This window comes from Poeciliopsis prolifica, unplaced genomic scaffold (assembly GCF_027474105.1).
Source record: "Poeciliopsis prolifica strain line A6 unplaced genomic scaffold, Auburn_PproV2 SCAFFOLD008, whole genome shotgun sequence".
NCBI classification, from domain to species: Eukaryota; Metazoa; Chordata; class Actinopteri; order Cyprinodontiformes; family Poeciliidae; genus Poeciliopsis; species Poeciliopsis prolifica.
In genome coordinates, this window is record NW_026562383.1 from 14,514,944 (window position 1) to 14,539,182 (window position 24,239).

The window sequence follows — 24,239 nt, forward strand, 5'->3', positions numbered from 1 at the left end:
GTCTTGATATTGGAATACCCCAGCTCCCTGAAGTGATTGAGCTTTAACACATAAAGAAAAATGTCTTCAATGTAGCTTAAGTTATACTTTTATGGCAAACGTTTTAACTTTATTGTACCTTCACTTTCAACTGAGCAAGTCTTTGGACAAAGATAGAGTCAAGGACCCTCAGGAGGGTATAGCAAGTGAGTGCAGATCAATATAGCTAGTATGTGTTAAATTTCAAGGTTGTTTGATGTCTGGACAGGTTCACAAGGAACAGGTTCAGGCCTGACAGAGCTGAGTCACCCCGCTCCTCATTTTTTAACAACTCCATAACAAGAGATGGTGCAAGCTAGATTAAATATCATTTATGTTTTTATTCCTCTTTTTTCCTGTGTGTGCTTCTTCTCCTTTTTGAAGTGTGTGACAATCAGTAAATCCAGCTGAGTCCTTCCTGCTTGAAAGAGCTGCTGACAGAGAGCCTCAGAGATGAAAAGCAACTCAGAGGATGCCAAAGGAATTATACAAAAACGTCATTTATTTTTAAAAGTGTCATAAAAAATATGAAAATATCAAATTCATTCAGCATCACAGCTTTCACTGCTAATGTACAATCATCTCAGTCATACTTACATTCAATATATAAAAATATATATATAAAAAAGGCACCCTTTTGCGGAAAAATACATAACATTGCAGAGTAAAAATGAGGCACTTGTTCTGCTATATTTGAGTGCTGGCAAACTGTTTCTACAGAGTGTGCAAAAGTTAATGATAATCTTGCTACATCTAAGTTTGCACTTGTTCCCTATGTAGCAATGACTTTAGTATTACACTGGTTTACAATAAATACTGCCAATCAAAGACAGCTTTTGGTTAAAGCTTGTAGAAAAAGGTTGGTACAAACACTGAAGATAACATTGTGAAGGCCTGAAAAACTTTCTGAGCAAGCAGAAAGTGCTTGAGTAGCACAGGTACGTTAGTTCGCTGTTCGATAAAAGCTCAACACTGATTGCAATCAGGAACACTGATTGAAGAAAAAAAAGAACAACATGTGATCGCTGAGCTATTTCTCAGTTTGAAATGAAATGGGCCGCCTGCAGGACAAAATAAGTCTGCGTGTTACGTGATATTTGGTGTGAATCCCTGACACCTTTTCTGCAGCTTTGGAGGGGAAAAAAAGCACAAAAGGCACAGAAATGTATTCCCAGTTCAGTGGGCTGTACAACAGCCAGATTCCTCATGCTTGTGCAGAAGAGACATCCTGGAGAAGGTTTTGGAGCAGTTCTTGCATTGGTATTTTTTCACATCCGAATGGGTCTGTAGGTGAGCCCTGAGGTTGGACCTGTCTGCAAACGCCCGGTTGCAGTGTGGGCAGGAGAAGGGCTTCTCGCCTGTGGAGGCAGAAATGAAAACAAAAGACTCTATGAGGACGCAGTAATTTCAAACTCTGAGGTCAGTCAGACAGAACTCGAGGAACTAAAAACACAAACATCTTCATGTAAGCTCCATAAATCAAACTACATTAACTTGGTCTTGCTCCCTCCTTAACCCAAAAGGCCCAAGGTTTTAATTCTCCATCCACTCACCCGTGTGTGTCCTGATGTGTCCCTGGAGCAGCCACGGTCTTGAGAAAGCTTTCCCACATATCTTGCAAACGCAAGGCAAGGTGTGAGTCCTGATGTGCATTTTAAGAGCTCCCAGACTGACGTACTCCTTCTCGCAGTATTTACAGCTGAAGGATTTCCTCGCCTGGGCGTCGCAGTGCAGCTGCTTGTGCTTGAGCAGTCCAGAGTAGGTGGAGTAGGATTTGCTGCACATACCGCACTGAAACTTCTCCACCTCCACCCCGCTCGGGTCCGTCAGCTTGGGCAGGATTTGCTCATCTTCATCGCTCCTTGGGCTCTCCGAGCCGCTGTGGTCCTTGGAGGAGGTGTCGGACAGTGACGAGGGGTATCCGGAGATGGGGGACAGGTCGCTGGGCAGCGGGGACAGCGGAAGGCTGCTGGTGGTCCACACGGTGATGGGGCTGTAGGCGGCCGGGCTGAGGATCTCCGGCTGGGGAATGACAGACAGGGGGAGGCCCTTGCAGAAGTGCGGCGTGATGAACACTGGAATAAAGAGCGTGGGATGAACACTGTTATCTGCCTGAGTGAGGAGCGCTGATTTCAGAGCTGGCATGGCGAGTGGTACTAAGTTACAAAATGAACTTCTGCACAATATGCATACAAAACTTTTACAACTTCATAAAGTCACTCTATAAACAAACTTTACCTGTTGGGCTTTCGAGCTCACTGTAATTTGGCTTCTTTGCGGAGTTTATGTGCTTCTTCACCAGAAAAGAGCGTGGCATCTTGGAAAACAAGAGGACAACTTTTGTCAAACTTTTCTCTCCCCTTTCTCGCACCCGCAAGCAGTCTGCGAGCCTTAAAGTTTGTTGCGCAAAGACGGAAATCCTTATTGCGTAATCCAATCCAGTGGTGTGTCCGCTGGTGCGCTGCGTTCTTGTGCAGTGCCGCGGGTAGTTGCTGTAAAGAGCTGTAAATACTGCCCCATCAGGTGCATAGGAGGAGCCATCTACTGCCATTTACATATGCTGGGAGCTCAAACCAATTAAATCTCTCCTGATTTTAGCCTATAGGAGTACATGAATCTAAACTGGGTCAGGCTTATTATTCCAGCTAAAACAGGTGCTTTCTGCAGAACTTGTGTCATCACTTTGAAAAAGAAATTGTTGCTGTCAAGGTGCTCACAAAAAAGTTTTCTGCTTTGTCATGTGTGATTTTATTATTCTCTCCCCTTAATTTGTACATCTCAGTGGAGGATGCAAAGATAAGGCAGGGGCACCACCAAAAGCGGGAATGGGGGTGCCCCATTCCTGCTTGATATCATCATCATGATGATATCAAGTTTATCATCATCATGATGATGATATCATTCACCACCCTTGCTGTGTGATATCATCTACCTTTGGTGGATAATATCATTCTTAGAGAAATCCTGTGGTAATCCGCCCACAGACAATCATATTTCCCTCATTCATACACAAAAAATAATGCATAGACAGGTAGGGAATGCAGTCATTGGGCATTGTTTGCAGCAGTCATTGGGCGAGAACAATCTTATATGCATAATACTTTCACTTCAAGGACAATAAATTACAACCAGTTGCAAATCAATATAATTTAATTATTTGGTAATCATTAGCAATTCAGTCATTAAAATGTACTGCTTTAGGGAACTGCCCAACTTGATACATTTTTATTGGCAGAACACCTTGGATGTCAAAGATCTTTTTACATATGATTTTAAGAAAGGAAAAAAAAAAAGGAACACACACACACATTTCTTGAGTGCCTTCATTTACTTAATTGGTTGTTTTTTCACTCATGGTGCCTGACTATTATAGTGTTCTGGCCCCCACTCCTGTTCCTTTTTTCCAACTGACCTAAGTTTCAAAGTTAGACACCCATAAACCCCAATACACACACATGAAACATGACGGCAATTAAACTCTGAAATGATATCATTGCCTTCAGTTTTGCTTTTCAACCCAACTCTTATCAAGTGAACGTCATCTGGTCTTAGACTTGAAACTCCCGATGCAGACATTTGCACAATTATTTATTCCAAACAGAAAAATGACCATTGGGTTCATGAGAACCATCAACAGACAAAACTTCATAACTGCATTCCTCAATAGGTCAGTTTGATCAAGGCAAAAAAAAAAAAAAAAAAAAAAGGGACATGCAATAAGGCTTTCCTCCTTAGAATGTAAATTTTAATTTGTCTCAAGGTCAGCATGATAATCAAGTTTAGCCCCACTGCTGCTGAATTGGACAAAGAGAGGCAAACTTAGCAGTGTACGCCCCCTTGTGTTGGAGTCAGTTCTGCAGAGAAAGGGAATTTTGGGGTATTTCACAAACAAGTCAGAGGCTTAGGCTGAGGTGAAGTTGAAAACTAGCTACAACCTGCAGGACTTTGATGGGTTGGGTCAGCAAATATGAAAAAAACTCCTTATGTCTGGGCTGAGCGTTACGTTAATTGAGATTTGCTTATCTTATCTAGAAAGCATAATTGTAGATCAAGAATGATTTTCCTCCACTCCCGCTTGGATTAGAAAAGGGAATGGAAGGTTATCAGTGTATAATAACTCCCAGCCTCTGTGGCAGATTCAGCTCTTTGTATGGTGTGTGATACAGCAAGGAACAATGGCATTTGCAGGCGAACAAGCAGAAAATGTTGTGCACACTTAAGTAAAACGCTTCGAAATCAATACCGCCCAAACTGCAACCAAGAGAAGCAAAGCGTGCACGGACAGGTGAAAGATGCCATCTTGCAGTTTTTATGCTTCACCTCTGTTTCCCCTCAGTCCTGTGGATGCTCTTTTACTGTCAGTGGGAGTTAAAGCAAGCAGCAGCCAGGACTCACATCATATCAAATAATCCTGAAAAGCAGAGGCTGCAGATCCGGAGCTTGAAAATTATTTAAAAGCTCTCTGAATCTTTGGGTTGCGGGAGGTCATAGTGTAAAAAAAAAAAATGGACCAAATTAAATTGCGAGCTTCTGTTTCTCTGGTCAAGCACACATAAAAGGGATAACATGCGGATTGTGCAGATATCTGCTGCACAATCCGAGTACTTTCATCTTCCTTCACGTTCCAGTAATTTTAATTTAGATTGATGTTTGTTGTGTTTAATCCTTTGTGTTTTGTGTCATCTATTATTTTTAATCTCTGGAAACATTTAAACCAACCACCAACATCAAACTGGTGTTAAGAGGGGAATCACCAGAATGAGAAATGATTCTGTTTTATCTCTTGTGCTTCATTTTTCATCTCTTCTTTTCTTAATTGTAATGCAGTTTCTCTGCATTGAGTTTCAAAGGAGTCTTTTTACATGACTTCTGCACCTACTTTTGTTTTTCTTGAATCTTTCTAAATCTATGCAACTATACGCAAAAGTGCTTCTGCCTACATTGATACATGTTTTGTAGTGCCTTGAAAAGTATTGAAATGACTTGAAACTTTTGAATTTTATCATATTATGAGTTCAAACTTATGTACATTTTAATAGGATTTCTTTTAATATTCTTTTCTATTGCACGTCTGTGAAATAGAAGTAAAAAAATCAGAAGTGTGGCAGAATTGTGCTGAGTCAATACTCCGTAGAACCACATTTACCTGCAACCACAGCTTCATGTAATTTGAAGACTATCTCTTTCAAGTTTGCATATCTATACAGAAATCTTGCATGTTTTTCTTTGTGAAATAGCTAAGAAAAAAAAAAAGGTTTACACTGAGTGAAGAGCATATGTGAAAAGCAAGTTTGAGGTTTTGCTACAGGTTAGATTTAATTCTGGACTTTAATTAGGTCATTCTGATACAGAGACATGCTCTGCTATTGTAGCACTGACCATAGTGTAAGTGGAAGGTTTGCGCTGTCATTTTTGCTGTGTACCCTACATGAGTAGTAGCAACCTGCTGCCAAGACTTTGTGTGGTTTTCTTTTGATCATAATTTGCTTTAAGCCAACCTTCCATGATAGCAAGATTTATGAAATGCACAAGTTACCTGTGAATAGTTTGTCCCACCTGAGCTGCTCCTCCAGAGTTATCACAGTTCATTGAGATTCATTAAATCCTATGTGTATTTTTTCTTCATTTTCAAAAAAGTTAAGTGTTCTGTCTTGATTCTATACAATAAAAAATATTTATTCTTATTTATAGTTATAACGGGTCAAAATATGAAAAACTCTAATGTGTATTTAGGGGCAGTAAAAGATATTGGATTCTGTGATTGTGTTTAAGGATAAATGCTGCAGTTAGACTTAGAAAATGAATTATGGAAAATGTGATGGATTTGCTCTTATAAAACAAAAGCATCAGTTTATTTACTTAAGCTGATTTTGATTTCTTTTGCAGTTTTACTTGAATGCAACTGCTTCCATACTGTAATTGCCATATTTCTTGTTGAACCCAGGTCACTCCCCACCAAAGAACAAGAGAACATTAAAAACACACAAACACTGAGACTAACAATAACACACAGTCTCTTTTGTAAAAGGAATTAATATGGATTATTCATGTCCACTCTTTTTTTCAAACAATCTTGAGAAGACTGAGAAAATGTTATTTCTGATACAGCACTCCACCCTTTCTGTTTTCGTTCAGTCTTTACATATTGTATTTTGTTGCATCAAGTTGTATTCATATACAGTCCACAGTTAGACTCTTTATTTAAGATCCAGATATATTGGGGATGTTGAAACATGACAGCATGACTTAGAGATATGCTTACTCTATTAATATTTTAAAAATAGACTGTTTGAAACAGCAGCTACTAATAGTGGGAAACCTGTTTGGTGAGGAAAGCGTCACAGAGGGCATACAGTTATTATCCCTAATCACATCATCATTGCCACTGGTCTAGATGACCTCAAGAACAGCTGTCAGGAACAATACAATACAATACAAAGCAATCTACTGCAACAGTGTTAAAACTTAATTAACATGCCTTAATTAAGAGATTGTTGCCTGAGACAGAATTATTCACATACCCCTCCGTTTATAATTAGCTGTACTATGATGGCTGGCTCAGGTTGACGAGCAACTTTTAAACATCAGATGATCTGACACGCTGAAACAGAGAGACGCTACAGCCGTCGAGATGACAGTGTGGGAAATGAGAAGCACCTGGTCATTGTGCTCAGCTGCTCACAGGGCCTCACGGCGAGCTCAGATGCTATATTGGGAGTCTGGATGCATGCACATTGTATGTGAATGTACGTGTGTGTTTCTGCGTGTGTGGGTGTGTGTGTATGTGTTCAGTGACACTGACGGCACAAAATGAGTCAGGAGTGTCAGACTCTGCAACACTCTGAAATCCACCCATGCTTTTTCTTTCTACCGTTCAGGAGAGTTTCACCTCTAACATGCTACCACTTGAACCTTGAGAATGATGTATTGATGACATCAAAGTGAATTGATTTGCTTTGGATTGCCTATAAGCAGGATGACATCATACCCTAAAGATAACCCAAACAAACCTGTCTACTTATATAACCTTAGAGTCTGTCCTTACTCAACCTTGTTAGGCTTGACCCGGATGTCAAATCATTTCATTTCACCTCAAATTAAAGGATGAATGATAATGGCTAGATCTGCTTCTCGGTAAAAGAGAAGCAAAATGTGACTGGAAAAGTAAATTTATGAACCTACTTATATTTTTATATCCATGCCCTTGCCCTGAAGCTAATTTGATCTTGTCATTCCTTCATTTATGCAGCTAGAGAGAGAAAATCCCAACCTGTCTTTCTCATTCTCATCCACTGCCCTTAATTTGAATCTTAAATTGGTTCACACTAAATCTGGCTTTAGTGTGAAAGCCAGATTTTGACTGTGTGTCCTTTAAACTCTCGTCCCTTCTGCAGCAGGTGTTCAATGTTGGTGTTTATATAAACATTACTTACATAAATATTTTCCCCAAAAATCTTTGTGATTATCAATATTCTTTTAAGTAAATGATATGAGATGAACATTTGTTTATGTTTTGGTCATTTCCAAGGTCAAGTGCTTGGAAATGACCTTGGAAAACGCTATTATTTTTTCCAGTCTCTTCTATTCTTGAATCATGAATCCAAACATTAACTAAGGCAAGTGAGGCCTGCAGTGCTGTCCAGAGTTATTTGGCTGACTTGTCAGTCCTGGGAAGATTTTTCCATTTATGGGTAAGTTCTCTCTTTTTTTTTTAGTTCAAGACCTGATAAGTTCTTTTTAGTCAACTTCATGTTGTCAGACAGGAACTATTTATTTAATTTCTTGATTCTGTGAGCCTAGCAATAACCAGGTCTGTGTGTGGCTGATGAAACTAAGCTCCATTTTCCCAAATAATTTAGTTAGAAATAGTTCATTTATAATTTAACAAGCAGATCTGCTACTGTTTTTCACAGACCAGCTTGGTTTGGATGTGGTTTTGTATCAGTTAATGAAATCCTTTGAAAAAAGGAAGAATGAACCCTTTAAAATATTCAGTAAAATGTGACAGTTTTCGGTGAGGAGTAAAATAAAACACGAACACAAACCTTTGCCTTTGAAATGGCTGAAGTAATGTACAGATGTATCACACCAGGTGCAGATGATGAGAACATCATCCACCAGCATTTGAAGGAGGTCCAACATGTCCAAACCTTATATGTTGAGCTGGTGTATTACTGACTGTTTAAATAAACGTGAGGAGCATTCTGAGATTGAAAGAGCTGCCTGAGGTCTTAAGAAATGATACTGTAGCAGTTTGTGACGATAAGAGATTTAAAGGTAGTACAAGTGGAAGACATCCGATTCATCTGGGATGTTGGTGGTCAGAGATGACTACAGGATGCTAAAACTAAACTCCCAAAACATTAGGAGTGTCAATACGAGACCCACAGCTGGCTCTTGCTGATTTCCTTCACTGTCTGAGAAAACATAAAGGCCAGGTAAAGTTTTTTTCAAAGAGAATCTAAAAAAACATTCTGGAATATATATATATATATATATATATATATATATATATATATATATATATATATATATATATATATATATATATATATATATATATATATATATATATCCCTCAAACATCTTCCAGCTGAAAGTAAGGAATGGGCCAAACTTTCTTCAAACTCTTATCAGTCTATAGATCTAGCAATTCATTTAAGTTATTTTAACCAAAGGGGGTAAGACTTGCATTAAGGGATTATGGTGTCTTAACTTTTCCCTCAATTAGAAAATATGTTTTTGTTGAAATATTTGTTTAATGAGTTCATGTTTATGTTCAATTCTTCCTTTTTTCTGTTTCCATGTAGTCAAATCACTTTCCTTCCCAGAAACACAAAAGAGAATATACAACAAGATAACACTGTTCTTTGTTAAGAACTGAATATTTAATATGTCCTTTTTTGACAAAACTTTAGGTTCCCTCGAAAAATATGAATAAATATGAAAAATATGAATAGCAAGATTTATGAAATGCACAAGTTAGTGTGGCATGAAAAAAGATACTCATGAAAAATATGAGTACCTTCTAAATATATTTTTTTCAGTAGTATGACAATGAATTAGGATCACAAGGAATGAAAAAGAAACAAAGAATTAGGTGGAAGTATTTTGTTGCATTCCTTCAAAGAAAAAGACATTTAGAAATAATGTGAAAAATGTCTAAAAAGCTTATCAACATGGAGGAGTCACAAGAGAATGAAGTTACTACAACGTTAAAACAATTCAACACTAAAGATCTGCAACAGTGATGTGTTGTGTAATTGGAATGTTGAATTTTGAATTATTTAATAACAAAGACATTTTTACTGTATTGGCATATAAACATATGCTAATACATGTGCACGGTATTAGTCAGCACATATGTTTTTTGATACGTTGAATCCTGCATGTAAACAGAACAGCAGTTTCAAAAATTCCACTTTTTTCTTTTTTTTTCACTATGAAACTGATATTTTTGTTTTTTCTCCTATACAGAAAGGTTTAGGACGCTCTCCCCCTTAGAAAAGAAAATCAGGGTTAAAATAATGAAAAAGAGGTTAAATGAGATACAGCCGAGGATAAACCAAGAATATTTAATTCAGCCATACATTTACTACCACTTTATTTCCGGTTTGGACGCCCTAACCCTTCCTTATGTAGGCGTGAGGGCTGAGAGAGAAGTGGCATGGGATTCAGCCTAAATTACAGGTAAAAGGCAAACACTCCCAGAAAAGCACTGCAGAGCATGTCAGAGTGTAAATAAGGCTGTGCGAAGTGATGCGTGCCAGGGCGGCGGAAAAAAATAACTAAATAAAAGAGCATAGAAAAAAAGTGGAGTCATGTAATATTGATGCGCTCAGAGTTGTGCAGGTGCCTCTGGGTGAACGCAGGCGCGCGCTCAACACGCCGCATGTGATTTCCAGCTTCAGTCATGTTGGCAGCACGATGCGCGGCGGAGACGCGAGCGGGGCTGTGAAACCGGACCCTCTGCCAGGGATGTCGACGAGCCGGAGTCCCTGAAACCTCCGCCAACCCGGGATGCAGCCTTTATACGGACTGATATGTGTTTTCCTGCGCGAGTGCGGGCTGCCTTTTCCTTCGTTTTTTTTTTTTTTTTTAAATATTGTTTTTTCTTTTTTTCTTTCCCTTCTCCTCCTCCTGCACGCAGCATATAGTGGACCTGGATGCCGTGTGGGCGATGCAGTCACAAGGGATATATTGTGATTTGGCGGAGATGTGTTCGCCACCATTGCATTGATTAAAAACAAGTAAAGGAGGTAACGAGGGATCTAATAAGATATCGCCACCTGTTACCAGAAAATCAGGTAAGCCTCATAAACCCACTGTCGCTTTTAACATTTGCACAACCTTCTAATCACTCACAGTAAGCGGCACGTAGTGCATTGTTATTCTCCCAAAGAGCCATGAAATGAAACATGGATTTAGTCGCACTGTACTTTTTAAAAGGTGAAATGCACCGTAATGTTGCGCACCAAAGATTTATGTACCCATCACCTTTGTGAGCCAGAAGGTAATAAAGCATACCCACGTTTAATAGTTGGACTAGTGGGGTGCGCTGAATGGAAACATCCCAATAAAACGGATTCAAATATATATATTTGATTAAGTGGAGGATACGTGGGCTTGCACAAACCTTTTCATTGCATCAGTGAAGGTATATACAGGCAGCAACTGCAGTTCCTCAAGCCAGTGCAGTGGCAGCAGACCTCTTCCATCCACGCAGCTATTCAGCTGCGTTCAAGTAGCCTGCTCTCTCTGTGCTGGATGCCAATCCAACACAACATCCCCACTTGGGGGTGGAAGCGGTTGGGAGGGGGGTGAGGGAGAATAAGCCAATTTTTATAGCTGTTCACAAATCATTCTTCAGTGCTGTTCCTCTTTTTCTCGATCCTTCCCTGCTTGGAAGAAGCATCAAGGCAATGTCCATCTGTGGAGGGCTTTCAGACAGCAACTGCTGCTGGCCCACTGTGCATTGTTAGCTGCTCAAAAAAAAAAACAAAAAAAAACTTCTAAATCAGACCATTTGTTTTGCTTCCCTTATGGTGGCACAAAATTATTCATAGCCCTTTAACTTTCTCAAATATTATCATGTTACAACCCTGGAGTTCAGTGTCTTTCATTGGGGTTTTAACTGATGAAGCATTACAATTAGACATAATATATGATATAGACTTATATAATTTTTGGAAATACAAATTTAAAAAGTGTGGCTTGGATTTGCATTCTACCCACTGCAAGTCTTTTGCTTAATGATTCCTACCAGTTTTGCATATCTAGAGATAGAAATCTGTCCATATTTGTTTTTGCAAATTAGTTCAAATTTAGACAGAATGGAGGATGATAATCTGTGAACAGCAGTTTTCAAATCCTGCCACTAATTTTCAATCGGAATCAAGTTTGGACTGTTTCTTGACCATTCAAACATAAAGATATGTTCTGATCTTAACTATGCTATAGCACCTCTGATCATATTTTCAGCGTCGTCGTCCTGCAGAGAGGTGAACTTAGTCTTTTTCGCTGTAATTTGGAGTTTTTATTCCAGGACTGTCCTGTATTTAGCTCCATCTATCTTCCCATCAAACTTAAGCATGCAGTTTCCCTGGCAGCTGAAGAAAAGCATCCCGACAACATGATGCCATCAGCACTGTCTTCATGATCAAACCATGACAGTGTTTGTTCACCAAACCTTTAAATCCTTCACAAAGGGGAACTGCATTGGTCTTCTTCAGATAATTAGTTGTGCTGGCTTTTATTTAGATATATCAAAGTAAAGGAGCCAAATCAAATGCAATGTGGCTGCCACACTCTTCAGATTTTGTTTTTTGCTGTAAAACCTTTTTATAACATGTTTCATTTTCCATCCACTTCTCATTTATATTCTAGTTTGTGTTGGTCTATCACATAAAATATCAATAAAATGCACTGAAGTTAGTCGTTTTAAAATGCAAAGTTAAATGGCTTGATGGATCTGAATATTTTTGCAAGATACTACACAACAGACTACTCTTGCAGTTAGTATGTATTTGTTTAACATAATTAAAGGTAATTAAAGGTAAAGGAGTCCTGCTCAGTGTGTCTAGGTTGAACCTACCCTGAAAAGACGTGTTCAGAGATCAGGTCCTTTCGGGTTTGATGTGCTTCAAGGACCCATCCACTGTCTAAGTATAGATACTAATTTGTCACTGACAGTTTTATTTCATAACCCCCATTACATTTTTTCTGCTAATATCCAAAATCAAAGAGCATTTTGACCAAGTGACAGGGATGTGCCGTCTCAAGATGGAGAAAAAAGATAAAGGGAACAGGTGAAAAGCTTGTCACTCTTGTCTGAGCTGCACATCAGGCCGCGAGACAACTTTGTTTCGGAATCCATCTTTGCTATATTGCACTCAAATTGACACAGGCATGATATAAAGTCAATTCTGAAAAAAAAACAAAAAAAAAAAAAAACAGCTTCTTTGTACTCATCTGTTTTTTGTTGTCCTTTTCCTCCAGTAAAAAAAAAAAATCCTTCCTAATTATCCTCTAATATGTAAGCAGGAACAGTAGTCCGAAAGGATCACTTGAAGCAGGGAATGAGTGCATTGACATTAATTTTGTATGTTAACACATTGAAAGTGCTGTTGCACTACCCCAGCAACACCTAGTCACTTGATATGTAATCGAGCTGCTCTAAATATTCAAGGGTTACTCTTTTTTCCTTTGAATAAAGCATAAGTGACCTTTTTAATGCTACATGTCCTGTTCTCAGAATTATTTTGATCTTAAAAGCGAGCACTGTACTGAATAATGTATCATGAAATAACTTTCATTTTGACCTTTCGCCTCCGGATATTGTTTGCTTTCCTGCTCACGTTAGCAGTGCAGCTGATTTTTCATAACTAAGTCTTAGTTTAGCAACTCTTCTCAAAACAATAAAATAATATAAGTATATTATTTTACATTTCAAGCTGCTATTAGGTTATTGTATCATACTTCCTACATGAAAGCTGTCCGGTGATTTGTAAACAAGAGATCATAAAGGTTAACTATATTATTTCTTCATCATAAGATGGATTAAATCAAAGTTCTGAATGGGAAACAGTTTTTGTCCTGCAAGATAGTTCTAAGTTTAAAATATGAATTTGCAAAACACAAGCTAGTGGATAGTTTTCTTTCATTAAGATGAAATGATGTTGGTAAATGTTTTAAATCTCTGAATCTCTTAGGGAGGAAAAACTCAATCTTATCTCTCACTCCCTTTCACTCATTAGCTTGATAATATGATGCAGCTACACTAGGCTTTGGTTTGCATAGAATGAGTCGGTCCCCGTGTGAAAGTGTCATCAGCATTGAACACTCAGAAAGCTTTCCTATAAGCTAAGAAGCTGGATCCGACAAAGTGGACTGGGATTAATCTCCCTGTTGGGGGAGATCAATCTGTGGTTGAGATTATTGTGTGGTTCACATTCTGTGCTAGGCTAAGTTGATTGTGTTTGAGTAGAGCTGATTTTACCCATCTTCTTTATTTTCTTTTCTTTTTTCTTTTGTCACTTTTTCAAGCACATAATTTTTGTCTCAGTAGCCTGGTTGTAAGTCCAAAACAAAAGACTTAAAGACGTCTAGTCCAGGATCAAAAAAGAAAGAAAACAAAATGATTGAAAATTAAATAAACAAATAATGTTAACAATAAGTACTATATAAGTCTTTCATTGGGCACGGCAGTGGTACAGGGGTAAATTATGTGACACATATATATGGAGGCCTTACTCATCAATGAGGCTGTTACAGGTTCAAGTCCCAGTCTGATGACCTTTGACATCTGTCTTCCTCCTCTCTCATAACCCACTTTCCTATCAGACCATTGTTGGCCCTGTGAGCTGGAGAAAATCTTTTAAAAATTTATTATAATAATAATTCTTCCATCAAATAAGTAAATGTGTCCATGAGATGAAACTTAAATAGATGAGAAAAACAAAAATGATGGGGAGCTTATTTTGTCAATCTCTATTTAATTTATTTTCTTTTTTCGCAAATTAAAGATTTAATGTATTTAAATGAGAACTTACTCATTTCATAATTGTTTTATTTTCGGAGACTTTTATTTTGTAAAGCTGCTTTATGTGCTTTAACTCTATTTCTATTTTTCTCTGTGAATGAAACTAGCTGAGAGAGCAAACTACAGTGCATCTAGTGTAACGTGTGAGCTTTGAGGTTCTACTGGGACAATAAAGGAGGTGGAATATCTTTGGAGTACGGGAACCCATCTCTGCTTAAACAAAGGTTTTTCACAACCTGCTCAAATCAACCCAGTCAAGGCAGTGGCTACCCCGGATGCCACTTGTTAAAAAAGAAAAACAAAACTTGTGGCACTTCCCTGCTTACAAAAGGGAAGCAAGGCCTGTCGTTCTGAAGCAGGGTAGCAAATTCTGTCAGGGATAGTTACTTTCGCAAGACACCAGGAGGCAAGTTGAACCCCCGATGTCTTGCACGTTTCACCCTCATGCAGATGTGCTGAAGTTTGTTGTTAACTGACGCTATATAAATAAACTGAATCGAACTGAATTGAAGTTCAGTGTCTCAGCTCACTTCACTCTGACCAGCAGAGCCCCATCCCACAGAAAAAAAAAAAAACTACATCCTCTCATTTGAATATAAGAACATAAAATAAAAAGAGCTTGAAATAATGAGTTAACTGCATTGAAATGTAAACATCCCCGAAATGCGCAAAGTAGCTTTGGGCTGTTACAAAATGACGCTGAAATAAATACGTATGTAAATTCTGACATAAGTATATTTTGTAATTAATAAATAAATAAAAACTGTGAATGGTAAAATAAGGTTCCCATTATATATTTTTTGTTTATTCTGGTTTTATTTTATGGGAACATTTAATTATTTGATGGAATATTTTGTAATTATTTAGTAATACAAGTATTTCTTTAAATTTGAATGGAATGGCTCTCCATATCAATAGACCTCAGTCCCTGACAGAATCTGTGCTTATGTCCTTTGTGTCCAGATGTACAGTATTTCTAAACTAAGTAGTTGGGCATTAGGGAGATCGCACATCAGTGATTATACAGCTGGCCATTTAATGTTAGTGTTGGACTTAAAAGGCACTTGCTCCTTTTGTTGTGCGTGAACTCTGATGGGATATATATATATATATATATATATATATATATATATATATATATATATATATATATATATATATATATATATATATATATATATATGCCTTGTAAAGTAGCAAGTAAATATTAATTGATTTTTAAAATTATTTCAGACAAAATCAGAAACAATGGGGTGGGGCGTTTTGAAATAAAACTGTCAGTGACAAATTAGTGTCTGTCCTTAAGACAGTGGGTGGGGCCTTTAATCACATCTATAATCCTCAGCAAACTATTAGTTTTTCTCTTTTTTTTTTTTTTTAAAAGGAAATAAATAAAAATTGCCATTCTTACTTTATCAGTGCAGATTGTGCCTTCTTGGAAAGAACAACAATTTATTTTCAGATGAATAAGCTTTACTGATAAGCCATGAGTCTGATTTGATTTTGAAAATTCAAACCTTTCAAGTCACTCTTCATATTTGCATATAGAAAACAGGAAATTAACATGAAGAGTAAGCAACAAATAAAACCAGTATTTGTGCATGCGTATTTCCTCAACCTAAACCGTCTGCAACAGCAATCCTGGACATCTTCATCACAGCAGAGCCCTGGAGCTCAGCAGCAGGGAAGAAGAAGTATTCTACCTGATGTTTCTGAGGGGTTTTTATAGCAAATGTTTGGTCAGTCATCCATACAAGCTGCACCAGATGTTAAGGAGGAGGAGCAATGCGGCTTTATTGCAGAGTGATATATGAGCGGCACAAATAAAAAGAAACTGTGGACATTTCTCCCAGGAAGAAGGCTCTGCGGAGAAAATATATTGACGGTCTTTTCCATGGCATCACTGTCATGCCACAAGAAAACCATTACTCTGTCTTAACAGAGACTGATGGCTAATGAAGCGAATGCACACCCAACTCTTCATGAAGGGGACGGCACAACTCTCATTTATATGCACCTCATACACCAGCCTATCTGATTTAGAGGATCCGGGACTGCAACACAGACCCACTCACTTAAAGCTACACATGCGTGGTGATGACTGCCTTGAGAAAACCAATAAGGGGTTAGATTATCTATAATGATAAATGATCATTTTACATATACATGACAAAACCCAGTCGGATAACATCTGCACCTCCAGAGGAGGGTTTCTGTTGTGGGTGGACGATGTTTTCTGTACACATTGCAACCTGGAAGTAGCCCACATTGGACAATTTTAGGTCATATTTGATTAATGTGTAAGAGTCTGCTTGTTCGTTAAGCACTGCTGCTCTGAAGCCACGATATGGGAACAGCTCAGCCTTGATGGCTCACGCTGTAATCTGTGTCACTGTGTTTCCATTTAATATTTGCAATCCATTTAATCAGTAAATGGAAGCCTAAAATAGCCCCAAGCAGTGTTCAACTCATTTCAGATTTACTTTTTTTTGTCAGGGATAATGCCTAAAATGGCACTGATAGCTTTCTTGAACAGCTGTGGAACTGTCTGCAACAGAAGTTTATGTGGAGCAGTACATCAGTGACAGTAATTAAGCATTAATTACTAAGTAATATTAGAGTGTAATAAATTCTCACACCCTTAGTAATAATACCATGGCTTTGCAGTAAATACACAAACACTTCAAGCAAAAACAGAATCTAACTGCTTTACTTAAAGCGATAATTGAAATATAGAATACCTATGAAACTTAGCTGTTGTCTTCAAGATTCTACAGTGAAAATAAAGACGAGTTTATAGAGTAGGGTTAGGGTTAAGTGTGTCTTTTTGCAGCTGATAATATTTGCAAAGAGTGGAATTTGTCTTAAAGTTTGGAAAGTTTTCATAGTCTTCTTTCAGCCAGCTCATCTAGCTCTGTGCTACGAAAAAGAAGAGAAGGCACTCTGGCAGCTCCTGGATTTTGTCTGATGTCTCAGTAAAAGGACTTTAAACCTTTGGAATGGCATCAGGGTTTAGCAGTCTGAAACCATAACTTTTAAAACCTTGGGTTGCCTTGATACTGGTATCCAGTAGTTACAACCACAAACAGGAAAAGTCTTTCAGATGGGTACTTTGCCATTTTAATCTCTGTAGTTTTGGTCATTTCACACCCAATTTTTTGGGAACAAAATGGAGCCACGGAGTGTTTTTGCAGCCACCTTACATCAGTTCATCCACACCTTGGGAATGTTTTGTATTGGTTTTGACAACCAAGAATTTAAAGTACTTTTTTATAATCTACTTGTCTACTGGAAGGATTACTCAAGCTGAAAATATATTTGAGTGACATAATGTTACTTTGGTTTGATCAAGGCCAGGGTTCTAGAGTTAGACCAATTTGCTCACACATGTAACTTAATTCACACTGGTGTAATTACAAAAACTCTCAGGTCACATTGGTCTAGAAGTCATTTGAGAAAATAAAATAAAAGTCTCTAACATTTTTTTACATTTTATTTTCAACACTAGACATACATTAGTATAGTTTAGTATAAATATTATGTACTAAACCAATCAGCGATAGTGATAGCCAAGACCCTTCCTCTAAATGCACTGCCCTGTTATTTATTTGTGTGAATATTGTAACTTGTAGCCAGATATAAAGATGAGTAGGCTGATGAATAGAAATACTGAGGGATGAACGCTCCAAGTATTACCAATGTTCTGACATGAACCCATCAACCTTCCAGGTTATGTGAAGCAATGGGCATCATATCTGTGGGAGATGTGGGCCTTTTGGGTCCACACCTCTCTGAGTAAGATGGTTACTTACTCAGAAAAGTAAGTAACTGTCTACTTCTCTAGTTATGGACCTGGAAGTGCAGTTCCATAGCTAGTGGAACTGCACTTCCACTAATTATGGCATTTTATTTGTGCTCCAACACTTCTGGCATGCAATACATTCTAACAAACTCTTGCTCCACCTCCTTTGTGCTTATGTTCAGCCCTGTTGCTGTGCTGACACATGCTCCACTCTGACTCTCCTTTTTCTCATTTTGGTGCTCAGCCCAATGTCTGCATTCACATCTCAAAGTGTATGTAAATGAACCACTCATAAACACCCCCCGCGGTTCTACATTTTGAATTGAAGCGCTGAAAATGCACAATGCATCTATAAAATGACATACCCTGGTAAATGCACTGCCCAAGTGTCCCCTCTTCACAATGCCTTTCAGCGCCAGACAGCAGCAAACAGATCGTCAAACCAGGCAGAGATTATTAAGTTTATCGTTGCCAACAGTATTGCAAAAGAACATCCATTCACTAATTTTAAGTTCAAAATGATTCTAGAGAAAAATGGCTTGAATGTAAAACATTTGCACATGTAATTTAGATTTTCTTTTCATTTATTATTCATTTTGTCTTGAGATGTATTTAAGTTTAAATCAAGCACTTGAAACAATTTTTCAGTAAGTTACTTGCTTTGTTCAAACATGGTTAAAAAAAAACTTGTTTTCTAGATTCTTAATTATTCCTTTACAAGTCGATATTGCCTTGTTGTACAGGGATACAAAAAAGAGAAGCTGTAAAACTGTGATGTTAAATGGAAAGCAGTCAAACATTTGAGTGTACCTATCTTCTAGTGCACTAGTGATTATAATTTTAATTATACAAACTAAATCTATTTGTTTTGTACATTGCAGAATAGTCGTTTTGCAATTGCAAGGTTTTGGGTTTCGATTCCACCCTTCCACAGCACAATAATTTGTCCTTAGGCAAGGCACTTATCCTCAGTTGCCTACAGATCTGCATATTGGTATATGGTAGAGTGTGGCAGGGTAATGGAGACTGCAGTATAAATGCACTGCGGGTGGTTATTAAAACTCAAAAAGCATGAGATAAATTCAGTCCACGTAACAATAAATGTGTCCTGAGATTATATTTGTTGTTAATTGGCATTGTGTAAAAATCCTGAAGGTTTGGCCATTTCTATTAATATTTATCTCCTCAAATCATGTATCCACCTACCTACCAAGAGAACTAAACTAACACTAAGTGACTTGAGAAGATAAAAATAAACAGGTTTGCTTAGGGGTAAGAAATTAAATAAGAAGGAATTAAATAGCCATATTCTAAAGGGATTATATTTTGGTAACCGTTTCCGATACAGTTATAAAAACACCAAACATATTACACAAACACATAATGCTTGTGCAACTAAAGAGCTATTTCTGACCTTGAACAATGAGAGGTAGTGATTTTGTCCAATAAGCACTCACAGACAACTGTTGCTTGATAGCGTTATGGACACCACTATTGAAAGACAGGCGTAAAATCACAAGACTAATGTTTTGTCTCCAACTCTCAGGCTCTTTCTCTTGGTATATAAAACTCTGTATACAGCTTTCTCTGAGATTATAGTGCATTAATTTGTCCACAGACAACAACATACATCACAGTCTGACAAATAATGCCCTACTAATGCATGGTGATGGTTTTTTAAACTAAAAGCAGATGTACAGTTGAGCCGAATGCACAAAGGAAAATGAAAATAATTATACTTTGACTAATTCTGAGTATGAGGCATGCATTTCAGATCGTAAGTCATTTTAGCTGTTGAGCAATAACATTTGATAAGAATGTCAAAATGTTGAGGAATGTATCAATTGCTACACACAGGACGATATTCAATGTTTATTCGCTAAAATTCAAAGACTCAAAGAAAATTTAAAGCAAGAACTGTAAAGCCGCCCTCCTTTCAGGCGCTCAATATGCTACCTACTTTTATCACTCTAAACACAGTTCTTTGTGAATGCGCCATTTCTCAACGTTTTACCATCTGTGTTACAACACAAAAGGGTTTTAGAAAAACTGTGAATCATGACTAATTCCACAAACTGCTTGTGAGATTATTTTAATAGAAAACTCAGAGAGAAAATGACCTTTGTGATAGAAGATGTATTTTCTCATCAAAGTATCAAATTTGTTTCTGTACATGGATCTGTGTTTCACAGAAAAAGAAGATTTTCCCATTTTGTTATTTAATCAGATAGTTGTACACCTTTACGTCTCATTAAACTCTGCATCATCTCAATCTATGCATATCTGTGTATAAATGTATTCATCATTTTTATTATAAATGAACTTGATTGGGAATGAATATTGGAAGTCCATGAAAATAATCAGCTATTATGGCAAAAACTACACCTGTTCCCTGTCCTATAGGTTGATAACTTTGGTTTTATTGGTAGAGTTTACAGTGTTGCAAAAATAGTCTTACTCCTTGAGCTTGTTGTCATGCTTGACCAAGGCAAAATACCAGGCAAAGTTGTGGAAATACTCAACATGATGAAGTGGTAAGACTCCACACTTTTACATAGTATGTAATTGTGGCATTAAGATGCAATTTAAAATTAAGTACAACCAGAAAATCATCCTGAGAAATTTCAAAATGATGCCTTGAACTCCAATTAGACCTTTATTCTTCAAGGTTTATGATGTAATGAGGGTTCTTCTCCAAGAAAGAAATTTGTTTTACCCAACACAGTTTGAATTTGAAAATAATTAGCCCGAACCGAAGAGAGAGGGAATAGAGAGAGATAGGGGGATATATACTCTTTTACTTTGTATTCATTCAGTAAACGCATTTGTTCCTAAAATGTGCATCATTTCAGCGAGCAAGCCTTCAGGAAAGAGCTGAGCTTTTAAATCCTTTCATGTACTCATCACTCAGCATGGAGCCATTTCCAGATCCAAAAGTCTTTTCCTGTACGGCAGTGTAGATCTTGCTGGTTTAAACACCAAAAGTAGCTACACGATTAATATATTCAGAATCTTTTTCATGCTTAAGCAGAATGACATAGCAAATAAATTCAGTGGCTCAAAAACTGTATCTACCTGGTCTGATCTGTCCTGTCCTGTGCTAATGCATCATTTCATTTTAAAAATGGCTAACAATCAGGGTAGAGGATACCTAAAGAGACAATTTCCCTATTGTTTATCATCAGGTATATCTGGTGTTTATCTGTTTCTACTCTTGATATTTTGTCCGTTAATAGTGTGTGATATTATATAAACTGGCACCCACCTGTTATCTAGAGGTTCCCTGCAGCCAGGGAATACATACATCATAGTCTGCAAGGTCAGGATCTCAGTCTATAAATGTGTCCATCATTAATTTTCCTCTCTGTCTATCATTCATGCACATTTGGCATAGAGAGCATCGCGCGCTCTGCCTGGAGCTGCAGGTATTGACTTATGAGGTAATGAAAGTCTTATTTTTTTGACAAATGCGGGAAAAGAATTGAAAGCGTGATGAGACACTCAGAACATTTCTCAGTAATCGATCTTGAACATAATCTGAATGAGGATGGGGGGGTTAAGAAGTTGCACCTCTTAGCGGCTCACAAAACGACCCCTGATGAATAGAAGATGTTCTTAAGCAAATGTTTCAGACTACAGCCTCCTGGTATGAGGCTGCTCGCTGCTGGAGAAAGTCAGAGGGACGGCCTTATTAATATGTCAGGGGAAGAGGACGCGTCACACATCATTTTATATGCAGATGTTTCTACGAAAACCCCATGAAGCTAGACTGATTGCTTTTGCCGGGCCACATTTTTGCTCATTACTGTGTTAATACAAGTAAATAATAGTATTGTTCTTTTTGTCTTTTATTTGATTCCGTCTACAGTTTAGATATTATTACTTAATGTCTGAACACTGTAAAACTGAAGTCCAGACCCTAGTTTGTGCACACAAACTTTTCCAATTTAGCTTGTTTTAATTCTGAACATGTTTTCTTTTTTGGGGGGGGAACAAAGCATTGAATGAATATTTCTAAAGGACATTGTTTACCCTTCCTTCAAAAGCTATTAACACATTTTGAAATGTTCCCATTTTGTTTACAAATGTGAGTGATCTTATTTGGGAAACCAAATTATGAAGGGAAAATGATATGTGACATCATTAACTGACCAGTTTTTTTTGTCTTAAAAATAATATCCCCAGTGTTCAGTCACAGTGTGATGTGCAGTTTTAGTTTTACACTTCATTTTTCAAGAACACTTTATTGAATACCATAGTCATCAAGAATGAATCGCAAATGATTAAAATTATGGAGCAGTTTAAGGAATTAATGTCAAAAATGTTGTGATCTTATAACTTGAAATGTAGTTTTTATGTGCTAGTCAGAGCTGCTTTTTCAAAACAAACTTTCACTTTTTGTTTAGTGGTGGAAATGAGTGACAATAAGAGGCTGTACAAGCAACGTGTGACGTAACCTGTTAGAGATTTCAGACTGTTCTTCCTTCATTTCATTTAATTACTTTTACGCCGTAAAGGATTTCTGCAGCTCTCAGCTGGATGGTGATAAAAAGTTTGCTTTGTTGACATAAAGAGAACAAACCAAACTGGCCAAACTTTGCCCCTGTAGACTTGCTGCAGTGAAGATATTTTATTCTACAAAATATAAAGACCTTCTAAATCAAAAGAACAATGCTTCTAATTCCCCTTTAAAAGAAAAGAAAACTGGATTATTGACTTGTATTTGTTCTGGGTAATTTGATTGATGGTCTCTATTAAAACCAAGCAGACAGGAGGACAGAAGGAGGCTTTTTGCAATCTTTTCAGAAAACAACTTTTGCTCTATAGAAGCATCAGATCTAGATCATTTCACACATGTAAGAGTAAAGTTGATAACTTGTCAGGCTTTAGAAAGGTAGCAGTGTCAGTGGCCACAGTTTGACAACACAATGATAAATGTGCAACAGAAACATTGATAAGTCTAAGTTACGTCAATGAAACATTTGACAAGTAGCTTAAGGATTTTTAAAACATAAAAAGTCTGAGTTAGTAATATATTATTACATATTATTGAAATCAAACCTGCTTATCCCAGTTTTATTTCTTACAACTATATTACATTCAGACTTATTTGTGGAAGCCTTGCTTTATAGCCATAATAGTTATATTATATTTTACACAAGATAAAATTAAAGGATTAAAACATCAACTTCATTTATGGATCCAAACATCTTTCACTAAAAAATTATTTTTTTTTTCTAATCCTTGAGATTCATCTTTGATTATTAGAGATATTTCTCCAAATGGAGAAATATGTGTTGATAAATCTTGAATACAATATGAAATGATAAAATTACTCCTAGTGATATGTTGAACATCACCACTATCACTAGTTAAAATAGAGGATTTTTTTTAGAGAGAAAAATGCATGAGAAAAATACCTGAAATGTAGTTTTGTCAACATGATAGATTATATTTGTTTGGTGCCTTGTGTAAAATTAGGTCCTGTTTCTTATTCCTGTTTTTATAAAAAACATTCATTTCATTTGACAGAAAGGCTATATTAAGCTCTACCCTGTTCCAAGAAACCACATGTAGGCTGCTGTGATTTAAGTTAGATCTATATGTATCTTGCACCTGCTGGCTACCACTAAACATACAGTTTTCTGCTGCATGATTAGCATTAAAAAGTGAGGCAGATCAACACCTTATAAAAGTTGGAAAGATACAATTGCAGATGTCTTTTCTTTGCAGCTTGGAGATTGACTATTAAAAAGCAATCTTATGAGTTAAAACTGATCACTGATCACATTGTGATCATAATTGATTCATTTCGGAAAGAAATACTCTGTTTAAGAGGGGATTTTGATCTTCAAAGATACTGGTTGCAGAAGAAATGTAATTTTTTGTCGGGATAGGAATAGGAAGTGTTCTTTCTGCCGTGTTTTTGCTGTTGCTCATGACCTCTTGATGCTGTAATTTTGTATTAAAAAACATAATGCCTATCATCTCTTAGAACAAAAAATGTCACCGGGACTTTCTGTTCTGGGTAAAATGACACGAGTGTGCAGGAGACTGAAAAAAGCCCATCGCAGTATTTGAAGAGTGAAACTGAATTTAGTGGAGTTCAATGAAGTCAGCTGCTTCACCTGGAAGCTTCAAGGGCCATTTGTCATCCGCCGTGGCCCGCAGCTGTCGTCAGCTCTCAAAGATGGAGATGTCATGTTGCAATCGCCACATCATCCAAGCGATTTTGCTCTGTTTCTTTCTGTGTGCTTGCTTCCTTTTCTTGTCAAAAGGAAGAGCATTATTGGAAACACAGTGCTTAGCAAACTGCTTGGATAGAAAGTACCTGTTATTATAAAAGGAGCAACACTGACTCTGCTGAAATGACACAAA

General features: G+C 37.3%; 2 protein-coding genes across 2 annotated transcripts in view; one reads left to right on the forward strand and one right to left on the reverse strand.

Annotated features, from left to right (window-relative positions):
* Positions 1-499: 499 nt before the first annotated feature.
* Positions 500-2,440, reverse strand: snai2 (snail family zinc finger 2). Its single transcript, XM_055033225.1, has 3 exons — positions 2,257-2,440; positions 1,572-2,093; positions 500-1,376 (listed from the first exon to the last, which is right to left on the reverse strand). The coding sequence occupies exons 1-3, from the start codon at positions 2,333-2,335 to the stop codon at positions 1,195-1,197; spliced, it is 783 nt and encodes a 260-aa protein (XP_054889200.1). The 5' UTR covers positions 2,336-2,440; the 3' UTR covers positions 500-1,194.
* A 7,536-nt stretch (positions 2,441-9,976) lies between these two features.
* The window catches only part of sntg1 (syntrophin, gamma 1), a 59,475-nt gene continuing 45,212 nt past the window's right edge, over positions 9,977-24,239 (forward strand). The window contains exon 1 of the mRNA XM_055033822.1: positions 9,977-10,325. The gene's annotated coding sequence lies outside the window, so the exon portion shown is untranslated. The remainder of the gene's footprint in view (positions 10,326-24,239) is intronic.